Source organism: Cottoperca gobio, chromosome 16, assembly GCF_900634415.1.
Source record: "Cottoperca gobio chromosome 16, fCotGob3.1, whole genome shotgun sequence".
In the NCBI taxonomy this organism is placed as follows: domain Eukaryota; kingdom Metazoa; phylum Chordata; class Actinopteri; order Perciformes; family Bovichtidae; genus Cottoperca; species Cottoperca gobio.
In genome coordinates this window covers 15,298,002-15,310,635 of record NC_041370.1, presented here as the reverse complement: position 1 = coordinate 15,310,635, position 12,634 = coordinate 15,298,002, and the positions used below count along the sequence as shown (strand labels likewise).

Genomic DNA, 12,634 nt, shown 5'->3' with positions numbered 1-12,634 from the left:
GGGCAGGGTCACTGAAGATACAGACACTGCCACACACTTCTAGTAAAAAAAAGTTAAAAAAAAGTCAAATGTATTCGTACCAAAAAGCCAGAAGCCCAAATGTTGTGTAATGGCTGTCATAAGCATCAAAACTCTCAATGTTATTTATCTAAATATCACGTAGGATAAGAGTCGCCGGAAGTATAAAAACATTTGGGGATGAAGTGGATGTTTGCCCTCTCCCCTTCCTAGTCACATTATATTAAGTTTTTCAAATGTATCTATAGGTGTTTGATTGTATAAGTGTGGAAAAAGGTACCAATAGTGGTACACACACAAGCATATGCAGAAACAGAATCCAGAGAAAAGGCATGTTTAACTAGATCTGATTGGAGAGGCTGTTGGCTCAGGCCTTTAGTGCCATACTGTGAGCAGGCCTGCAGTTTAGCAACATACCAACGGGTGCTCGAGACTTGGATACCAGAGCCCCATACTGAGCTGGGACCTGCATTCAAAGCCACTTTGTAGAGCAGATGTGACTTGTATGTGAGGGGAATTCCCCACACACACACACACACACACACACACACACACACACACACACACACACACACTGTGTGACTGATAAAAGCAGCGTAAGAATGTAAAAGGCATAAATATTTTTCTTTTGGCTACATTGGGTGTGACAGTGAAATCAACCACATATTTGAAATAACCCAATATTCCAGGACCTAAATTACTATACTATATACTATACTATAGTAGTGTCATATTCTTCAATTGTTGATGGGTAAATTAAGTTAAGTATTTTAAAATTGTGTGAAATTACAGTTGCCCCCCTTACAGTAATGCCAGAGAAAGGTTCAATGGCTTGAACAAAGATTCCCTGTACTACCGCTGTTAACGTTCTGTCCCAATAATGACTACATAATAGCATGACAACCTATGATTTGATATGTGGAAATGAGGACATAATAGCTGATCGTTTAAAGCTGATAGAAGCTGATAAAAGTTGAGTCCCTTAGGAACGGGGTTATTAGCCTATTAGCCTTTCATCACATTACATTCATCTCTTCTAATGCCTGCTTTGCCCTAACCTTTTCTGATAAAAGAAGCTTACAAAAGGTACGACTGTTACTTCACTTTCAGCATTCCTCGCACAAAATTGGGTCCAACTGTTTGTTGTTGCAGTTGCATGTCTTTGGTTAAGCAGAGACAAAAGTACAAAAGTCGAGCCTGACCGCAGGTAAAAGATTATCTAAAAGGATAAGTATGTTGGGTCTGGACCACTGCAAAAAGTCCTGTTAACAGGTTCATGCGAGTTAGATCAAAGCCGGAGCTACCCCTGATGGGGGATCTAACATAGGGACACAGAATGTTTCAGCACTGCAGTAAGGTGAATTATCCTGTTAAAGGTTCCTGTCTGCCATCTATCTGCATCTCGAGCACCTTCCAATGATGTATGATGTTAAAAGATGTTGAAAACATATGTAACAGTAAAAGTTCACCACATCAGTGGCAGCAATTTATGGAATATCAGATAGACAAATTTAGATTGAGACAGGGAACGACACGGTTGCATATAGTACACAGCAGCATACTTCTATAATAGCTTCGGTACAAGGTATCATGGTCTTTAAGGCACTGTCACACATATCCGTATGACAGAAACGTATGCCGGCGCATACGACATATCGGCAATAGGTTGATATAAATTAAGGGTAAGTTGTGATCGTTTGAAGTACGCAGACGTTACGCCGAACACGCCAGACATACGGCCCTGTCACACAGTTCCGTATGGCTGACATATGCCGGTGTATATGAAAAGTAGCTCAAAATGTGTCAGAGTCCAAATACGTCCAACTTTTCCACAGCGGTGTTGTAGCTGACGTATACATAACGTATACATAACTAATTATTATACATATGTCAAACATTGATAGCGTATCATTTACTTATTTAAAACGTATCGGAGCGTCTGGCCAACGGAGCTGGAAAAGTGCCATCTGGTTCACGTCATGCTGATGCTGGAGAACGGCTAAAATGCTGAAAGCTAGCTGTACTGTAGAAACACGTTTAATAAGTTACTCCGTCGTCAGGCATCATCTTAACATAGGGTAGGAATAGGTTATCCACTCGTTATCAATACATTGGCTGTAGGATTCACCGTCAGCCGACGTAGCCTATATCTAACGTTCCTCTAATGTAGTCGCGTAGGCATTCACATAGGTAAGTATTCACGTAGGTAAATATTCACGTACGTAAATATTCACGTACTACATTTACGTAGGTAAATATTCATCTACGTATTCCGTATTCACGTATGTCTAACATAACGTAACGTCTGCATATCTTATGAAGCACACGTCGGGTACGTCTGGTCATTTTGAACATGCTCAAAATATCAGAGTTCAACAACGCACCTCAGCGTAACACCGCCTGCTCTTAACGAATACTACTTGTACCTTACCTTATATCTACGTAAACCAGCGTGTTGCCAATGTTTTGTATACGCCATATTTTTGTATACGTTATGCATTCGTTGGGTATTCGTCTGATACATTTTGTATAAGTAAGTGATACGCTATCAATAGGTTAGACATGCGTATCTGTATATGTTCACTTTTCCGATCCGATGAAAAGTTGGACGTATTTGGACTCTGACAAATGTTCATATACGGCGGCATACGTTTCTGCCATACGTATATGTGTGACCGGGCCTTTACAAAGAATAAATCACAGATCTGACGAGGTTGTATTGGTGACAATGGAAAAGAGCGCCTGTTTTGACTACTCACTTCATACTGAATCACATGCCACCTTAAGGGATTTCACCTTACCATCACAAGAACAGAACACAATACGGTAGAAAACAGAAAGAAACTGCTTATAACGTGCTGCATAAAGTCTGTTTTATGTGCGTGATGTTTTATCTCACAGAAGTCACTAAGTCTGTTCAACTGTGACACATAGAGGACTGCAGTTTGTCACTTTGAAAACCATTATGTTGTAAAAGTGCTGGCAAATTTAACAAAATGAACACAGAACAGTACAGAAAGACATACCAGACCATTGCCTCACGCCCTACTAGACAAAACATATTTAGAAGTAGAGCACAGAAAAGTAGAGTACAGTTTAACTATGTTAAAAGCAAGGTCGTGTACGGGCCATACTCGGCCTTGGTGTGGTTCTCACACAGCCCTGGGCTCACTGAGGCCAACACAATCAACTCTGCTGCGTTCTCTCTACCTCCCCTCTCAGTCTATGCGTCTATTTCCCTCTGTTTCTGTCAGTCTGTCTCTCCCTCTCTCTGATTATGTGTGTGTCTGTGTGTACCCCAAAATGTAGGCTAATGCCCTGTAGACCTGACAGATTAAATGCCAATCCCTGGGTTGTACCAAAACCAGCCCCAGGCAGCAAGCTATGCGAGTGTTTCATGTGTATTGTATGCGTGTGTGTCCAGCCGGCTACAAATCCATGCCTGTGTGTCTGCTGGACTGGGTGAGCACAGACGTAAAACAACTGCCCTTAGTAAACAACTCTAAAAAGGTCACTGCAGATTTCAGATTGTTTATACCTCGCTGTCATGTTCTGATGAAAAATAAACATTTCTGGCCTAAATGTCACTTTCGGTGTGTCGGTTCATTTAAAGCAGCATGCTGTAAGCCACAATAAACAGCTCCATGCATTATAAACGTTGTAAAAAGAAAACGCGTCAGTTGGCCATAAAGCAATGGACGACTTTTGACCGACGCTTGGAAGGACAAACTAGAATAATATATATGTATGTGCTTGTGTGGGTGAGCAGTGTTCATGGTTTTCTGAGATCAGTCTCTGATCTATTATTAATGATTAATAATCATCTGACAGATTGCAGCATTTGGCCTTCTGAATTCTGGGTTTTGGAAAGAGTTGTTAATGCTCTCAGACACCGGTTGAAACATTAGGGCTGTGGAACAAAATATGTACATTTTATTTCAGGGTAGATTTTCACTTTATTGATTTTATTTGCCATGCATGACCTTTGGCTCCGGTAAATATGTGGTCAGAAATCTATGACATAAAATCACTTCCCCCAACTTGAGTGGACATCTTACTAATCAACAGATGCAGCCATGGGCTATAATGCATATTCACCACCTGTAACTCCATTATAAATATATGGTATTCAATTAGAAACTGATAATTAGAGAACCTCATTTTAGCATTTATTTCTCTACAATTAAAATGTAACCAAGGTTTGTTTTAAAGGGATTTCAATTTAAAGATTTTGTTTTTGAGCTGTCCCGTCTAGAGTTTAGTTTCGTCTTGGATTCTTGGAATTTGAATAATATTTACTCACCTGTCCTTTTTAAATAATTAATAAATAATAGCAACAAAGTACTGCAGCAGAAAGAAACTGCTTTTGGGATATTATCAAAATACTAACAACAATCATAACTAAGATCCAATATCTTATTTTTCTACTTTAGCTTTTTCGTGTGACACTATATGGGCCTATACCCTCTGTGTAAAGCAGTTAAAGCAGCTCAGTTTAACAAAACACTTTAGGCAGACTAAAATCAATGGCCCTAAATTTGTAAAGCAACTTCTGCTAAGACAACACTGAGCCAACAATACTGTCCTGTTGCCGAGGGCCATAATATATATTCATCACCCAGCCTACACATCTGTTATAAATACACAGTATAAGAACAGCACATACACTTTGGACTTCTTCCAAGAGTTCAGTCCGTGTGTTGTGTGCATCTTTTCTATTAACATTAATGATTTTTCTTTCTTGGGGTTGGGTTCATGAATATCAAAAATGATATTGAAATGAATGTAAATATAATGTGGGAAATGGCGTATTTTGAAATCCGAAGTACACAACTCCGAGTTGGGTTCTAATTTGTTAAGCAGACATTCCCTTGATCATACAAATTACTAGAGACAACCAAAACACACACACACATGCACACACACACACACACACAGCAATTTAATTACATGCTGTTGAGCAACTGTTTCTTTAATGTATCTCTGACATTGAATTACGCTATAGATTTTGGCATTTCAAACGCACGCACATGCACACCCAAATATCCATACTAATTGACTTTTTGGCATTCAGAAGCTGCTCTATTAGCAGTTTATGCTACTTGGTGTGTTTCTGCTGAAGAAGTGAACAGCAGGGCAGAGTACGCCATCTCTCTAAAAAAGAATCTGGAAGGAATCCCATCTCCCACACATGTCGACTCACTACTGCATGATAAACACAGTGATATAGAAGGCAGCTTGATTTCATAATGCCCAGGGCAACGGTTTAGAGAAGCAGTACAACGCAGCAGCAAGAAAGCTTTCAGTAAACCAATTAATTTACTGGACTTTCATATCGTCTTAATGATCACAGATTACATCAACAAAACCGATCCTGAACCTGGCCTAAGTGTCTTTGAGAATCACGCACACGGACTAAAGTAACCTTAGTTTACAGCTTGAGGGCCAATCAATTTGTCGAGTGGTTTTTTAATGCACACGCAGAACATATACACTCCATATGCAGATCTACTAGCATTCTCCCAAAGGGTAGCTGTGCACACCAGCCACGCGCGCTCCCACAAGCTGCCTGGGCATCCATCCACCTGACAAACCCCATACACAAAAACAACTCCTTATCCCACACACTTGGCATGGATGCCAACTAAGCCCCAGTTCTCCAGAAGTAATAAAGCGTCTTTTCACTGCGTCTCTCCAAACTATGATAGAAGACTGCTGAAAGCCCCTGTGCTTCCATTTTAAACCCCTTAACTCATTTATGAGGACACTGATTGTTACTTCTGTGACCATGCGCGAGTGGTGGTTGTACATAATGTCCCACATGCCGCTGCCATGGGGAATATTTGTTTTACAAACTGATGTACACACAACATATTAGTAAAATGGGACAGCATGACAATATGCGCCACAAAGTGTTTTCAACATACACAGGGCCTGGGTTAATTCGGTAAACTAAGCTCAGAAAACAGCAAAACACGGCTTGAATTCCCAAACACGTGCATTTACTGATCAGCCTCAAAACACAGATCTCAAAAAGAAAATGTATCTATAATGCCCCACATGCACAGGTATAGAGTTAAAACAAATCATTTCAGATCAATCTGTCCTTTACTTCCTTCGGGTCTCCTTGAACATTAACTTGGTGCAGTGATAAAGTCTGACAGTATGTTTAATGATGGAACAGCGAGACCCACAGTGTAGCACAGCTTGTTAGTTTACATGCAGTGCGATGGCCTCCATCTATGTCTCCAAATAGAGGAATCAGAGAGGTGAGACATACACATGTACAAATCAGCAGACAGCATTCAAGGTTAATACATTATTACCTCTGAAAGTCATATCTAATGGAGAAACAAACCTCTACGCTTTTATGTGGAGACATTTTTGATAGGAGGAAAAAACACAATAGAAGCCAGGAAGATAAGGGCCACAACATAAAACATTGTTTTCATTAATATTATACTGATACCATGTATATTGATATACATCACTTTTGAGAGGCCTACATTAGAGAGTATGTTAATATACATTTTAAATAAATAAGATATTGAAAAAACTGAAAAACTCTTTTCATAAAATTAAATAGTCGTATATACAGTACACCGTACATGTATATTCAATATTGAGTGACAGGGAAATAAATTGTAAAAATATTATAAATATAAAACCAGGATCTTAACCTCTTACAGTGTGCGGGCCCGCACATAAACACGCATAACTTAATATCTCGTGCAGCTCATCACGGTTCAGACACATCATGGTTTTAGCGCGGGCTCTCAGCATTAGATTGACACTTCATTTGAGCCAATCGGAGCTTCGATGGGTTTTTTACAACCTTCATGAGCCAATGAGTGTCAACTTGATAAGAAAGTGCCCACCCACTTCTTTTGTTACAGACTGACCCTGGACCAGCTCAGCGTCCTGGTGGCGCGCGCATCGTATAGAAAACGAGCGCCTCTTTCGTTAGATGCGTCACTTCCCTTGGTTTGTTTTTTCAAAATTAAATGTATTTCCAAAATAATATTAATTATTTATTGTACAGAAAAAAATACAAAAAAACATTACAACATTAGAAAGAAATGTCTTTATACTTCACTTACTCTGTGTGATTACTACTAACAGGGAATATGGGTATATAATAGTTATTTAGAAATGAATAAAGATAATATTTATTAACAAGACTAGGGTGAAGTGAGAATTTCACTAATGTGAAATTTAGCTGTGTTTACCTGTGAAAGGTTTTTACTATGAGCAGCATATGGCAATGCACTGCATACAATTATTGGTTATCTTCTTAGTTGGACATTTTCTCAGTAAACAGCTATACAACATCTGCCAACTGTCAACTTGCTCGTCAACCTTCTGCTGCTAAACATTAACTTTCACCCTCAAATAGCCTAAGACTTATCTAAAGTTAACATTTAAGATTTTTACACATTGAAATAAAAAGACATTTTTAAGACCACTAGATATGAGCCCCTAGTCTGTGCAAATGTGTGTGTGTGTGTGTGTGTGTGTGTGTGTGTGTGTGTGTGGTACCAGGAGGTGCAGGCATAACGGCCAGCGTGTGACTGAGCACGAGGCAGCCTGTACGCCTGCCTCCTTCTCATTTTTTTGTCTCTGTCGATCACATGAAGAAAAGCCAGAGAAAAATGAGGGAATAAAAAAAACGTGGATTTGCTTTGAACGCGTACCCCCTCATTTTGTGTCTCCATCATGCAAGCAGCAAGTGATGAAAGGCGAAAAAACTTTGTGTGAGTGTGTGTGTGTGTGTGTGTGTGTGTGTGTGTGTGTGTGTGTGTGTGTCAATGAATAGAGCATTAATTGCATTAGCATTACAGCTGGTTGATTTCCAGATAAAGAAAAACTCTGGCACTAACAGGACATTTTCGAAGTCCTGACGTGTGTTAATATTTTTGCGCCATTCAATTGATAAAATCTTTGCTTGAAAATTGGATGAGAGAAAAAGTGAAAGAGAAAGCGAGCATGAGGAGACGGTTGAGGCAGAAAGACAGGAAGATTGCGCTGATGAGGTTATCCATGTGAAATTGTTCACCCTTGATACTGGAATATTTCCTTATAATAAGTTACTGTGTTCTGATGATTCAGACATCCAAAATGTAAAGTGTGACATGAGAAATTGTTGCTTTTCGCATTTAGCTAAGAATGCAAATCATCTATAAGAGCCAATCAACTAAGAAGCCAACAATTTGTCATTTCAATCATGTCAGACAACAGTGCTGTTGCAGCTATGATGTTATTGAGGCAGGAGGGATTTTAAGGTGTCCAAATGTACACAAAACTCTTCAGGCGGGAACTGAATGCTCATTCCTATGTTCTGCTAGAGGTTGAAACAGCTGTGGATAAATAGTGCAGCGCTGTAATGATTATTTTCATTATTTATTAATCAACAATGTACCAGAGCCCAAGGTAATATATTTAGATTGTTTTGAGTGCCCAACAATTCAAAACTTATAGAAAATCAATTTACCATTATGTACGAAAAAGAAAAGCAGCAAATGACATATAGTTAAAGAATGTGTGGTGTGTGGGGTCATTTGCGATGTCATTTTTAGTAAGGACATTTAAAGCCTATCAATATTACTCTTAATTCAGTATGGATTTACATTTAATTTGCTTTTAATATCGTATTAGGATATAGGTATATCTTTTTATATCAATCTAAAAACAGGTTTTGCAGTTCCTGAATTTGATCATGTTTCATTATGTAAGCTCTTTATGTTGGACTCAAGCAACAGTAGCAAGTGCAGATTTGTGTTAACATGCAGTTGCTCTAATGGTGGGGGGGAAAAAGTGGATTATCTGGATTTGACATTACACTTATCGATGTTAATTAACATTTAACAGGAAAATGAGTGACTACTTTTCCACCTCATACAGTGGTGGTGTCTGTAAAATATATCTGACAATAGTGGCTGCAGCAAACAAGTCAATTTGATCACTTAAAAATATTACTCTTATTTGATGGCATCTGATTTCTGCCCCCAATCCATAAATATCCAGAGTTATTAGCTGAAGAGAATCTTAAAACTCTTTTCGAAAGCAAATTCCTGATTTTCACATCCAGTCACACCCAGTGACTCCGTTCTCTAACTTGCACACACACCCGCCAGGTGTGTGTGCCCCTGATGGATGGAAATTAATCAAAATGCAAAACAGTTTCCATCTTAATTTCTCTGTGTTTATGCAAATATGTATTTTTTCTCTCTCACTCTCGCTCCCTCTATGTGTGTGTGTGTGTGTGTGTGTGTTAAAACAGTGCAGTGAGAGACCAGTGAGTAGGTGGAAACTGACTCAGGGAAACAAGCTGAAAACATCACACACACACACACACACACACACACACACACACACAGTAAAAATGTAAAAGGCATAAATATTTTCTTTTGGCTACATTGGGCGTGACGGTGAAATCAACCAGATCTTTGAAATAACCCAATATTCCAGGACCTAAATTTCTTTACTCTAGTAGTGTCATATTCTTTAATTGTTGATGGGTATGGAAGATGTAATTATTCTATTTGAATTTTGAATTCTGATTAAATCATTTCAACTCATACAAAACCTGCTTATGAATTTGGTTATGCATCTTGATATAACTTGCAGTCCTACAGTTGTTGTTTTTGCATCTGCTATCATTCCATTTCCAGCAGCCAATCAAACGAGTCCTGATAGATTTATTCCACCACAACAGATGCTAAAAATGTCAGCTGTTTTGTTTCCATGAATAACCTAAAACTCTTTTCTACTGGCAAGATAAAAAAGGAAATCGGAGACGAAGTGTTTGTGTGGAAATGTTGTGTTGGTCAGTACTTGATTGAGTTTCTGAAGTGATCCTCTGCAGGGTTTTTCACAGTACAGCTGTTGAGCACCCATAGGTCTGCGTCTGTTGGGTCATCTATAGAAGGAGAGAAAGTAGTTCACATTTTTTATGACATAACCACAAGCATGACTTTATAAAGAAAACCAATATCTAACCAATCAACACAACCACAAAGCAAATAGTATAATGAGGTATTCAACAAAGCATAGGGAATTAAAATACAGAACTACTTAATTGGTCTCTGGCATAGGTCATTCGTGTCTGAAGCACACAATGGTTCATCATGTCCTCAAAAAGTCACACCCAAATGGTCTCACATGGATCAGTAATTTTAACCAGACTCTAAATTGTAAAACAAAATTGAAATCTCTTTCAAAACCACAACAGTCTCCTTCACATATAATAATATCAAAATAAATGTTCACAGGTATCTAATGAGTTTAGGTAATATATAAGTACACAGGTATCAGATTTGAAGATTTGAAAAGAGTTCTGCATGCTCTTTAATTCGTTGTACGTATGCGTTTGGTGTTATAGTTGCTTGTACCTGTCACTTGTTTGTTTGTTTGTTTGTTTGTGTTTGTTCCTAGGGCTTTGAATATGTTGCTTCAGCTTCCCTCTGCCTTGACTCATAAGTTTATTATTGTTGGTTATTTTGTATTATAGCAGCTCCTGAACTGTCTCTGTAACACACAATAAGGTTACACGCTGGATTATAAAACTTGTGTTTATTGACTTTGAACTTGGTTGTTGTGCATGGCATCCGCAGTCATGGAGATTTGTACTGGCAGTTGCAGCTAAAATGATTAAGAAATGCTTCTGCCCCTTCACTAGTATTCCTATTCATTTCGCTGTTAGCACCACACTTACATGATCAAGCAGAGTTAGAATATTGAGCAAAGACGTTCATTGTGATCTTTAGACCAGAAACTGTTTCAACTCAAAGGTTACTTACTGCTTACCCTATTGCCTATCTTCGGCCCTTGACTCATTGTTACTTGACAAAGAAGCTTCTGGAGTGTCTCACATAGCGGCTACAAGTTGGGCAGAAAATAAATAAAACATAAATTACCACCTATGTTCTTTAAAAAAAGGTCAATTTTGACATTACAAGTAACTTAAACTAAGATGGTAATTTACACGTTTAATCCACACGCACGCACACGCACACACACACACACACACAAACACACACACACACGCACACACCAGTGCATTGCTCCTTGTGATGTTAAGCTCGGCTGCAGCTCAAGACGGTGGTGGCAGGCTTTGCATGGCACTGCCAGGAAAGCTGTCACACACAAAGACGCACATAATCGGGGGGTATGGCAGGGCGGTGGTGGGGAGCTAGAAGCCTGCTCCTTTACGCCACATTGAACCAGATATTTCACTTAGAATCCACTTCCCTGCTGCAGTCAAGCATACACACACCCCACTCACACTGTATTTCCTGCAGTTAACGTGATACACATCCGCACTATAACACACACAGCAGGTCCCAAGAAGCGGAGAAAGGAGAGATTATCAACCACACCACACCACACCTTGCTTTAGGTAAACTCTCCTTCTCAATCCCTAACACACACACACACACACACACACACACACACACACACACACACACACACACACACACACACACACACACACACACACACACACACACACACACACAAAGACAAAGACAAAGAAATCGGTAAAGAGAAGAAGTCCTTTCACAACATTTAATTCACAATATTTTAGGCATTGAACTCCTATTGCATGTTTAAATATGTTAGGACTTTTAGCCAGCTATATAGGGTTTGGATATAGAAACTAAATCCATTAAAATGTGAAAGCACAGTACTGCTTTGAGGTGCGTTTGCTCATTGTATTAGACAGTAAGCAATACTAAATGCTCATAAATACAATAGTGCAGCGGCAGGTCTTGTAAAAGCACTAGAATAATGTGAGTCACACGGGTAGGACATGAATCGTGTGTTGGCTTTTTGTTTGAGCCTTTGAGTGTTGTGGGGAAATCATTTTTTAGAGGGACAGGACAATAAATAGTAAAGCCAAAAAATACAGAGTAATCCTAAAGCTGCAAATGCAAAACCATAAAGTGTGTGTGTGTAGGGGTTAGAGAAAGAGAGAGAATAAGTTCAGCTGGCAGAGGGTGCCCATTATGCCTACCTTTATTTGTCTAGGCAACCAACACACACAGGACTAGTGGGAGTGGTCTCAGCTGTGTGGTTGCTGTCTCCCATGTGTCCCGAGGGAGGCTTTCCAGACCAACAATAACATGCTCTCCATCAATTTAACACACATACACACACACACACACACACTCTCTCTCTGTCCCTTGTTATTTCGGTCTTCTACCCTTCATCCATCCACACACACACATCAGCAAAACAATCGTATCTACAGAGTCAGCACAACTTACCAGTGCAGTTACACACTGTACAGTAAAACAATGGTAACATGCCTCAGTGTGTTTGTTTTTCTCAGCTTCTTTTTTGCTCAAGGGTTTCTGAATCCAAATAAACCGCCGCATAGACATTAGTGTAGCAACTGACTATTATTTATATGAATCCACTGATTTACTTCTTCATTAACAGATTGATGATATAGCGAGTAAAATCTTAGTAGTTTCATAATCACATTAAACAAAGCTAATCTTTTCATTTTTCGAAGGTACAAATGTTTGGTATTTTTAGTTTGATATTTAACTAAAGTCAGTAAATGTCAAACTATAATTGATATTTCATTCATTTGATTAATAATTCCAGC

At 39.0% G+C, this 12,634-nt stretch overlaps 1 protein-coding gene across 2 annotated transcripts in view; it reads right to left on the bottom strand.

Annotated features, from left to right (window-relative positions):
- The window catches only part of cdkal1 (CDK5 regulatory subunit associated protein 1-like 1), a 227,723-nt gene that overhangs the window by 180,487 nt on the left and 34,602 nt on the right, over window positions 1–12,634 (bottom strand). For both annotated transcript variants that reach the window (XM_029450878.1, XM_029450879.1), the window contains one exon: window positions 9,853–9,937. In XM_029450878.1, coding sequence (XP_029306738.1) covers window positions 9,853–9,937 — 85 coding nt within the window. The remainder of the gene's footprint in view (window positions 1–9,852; window positions 9,938–12,634) is intronic.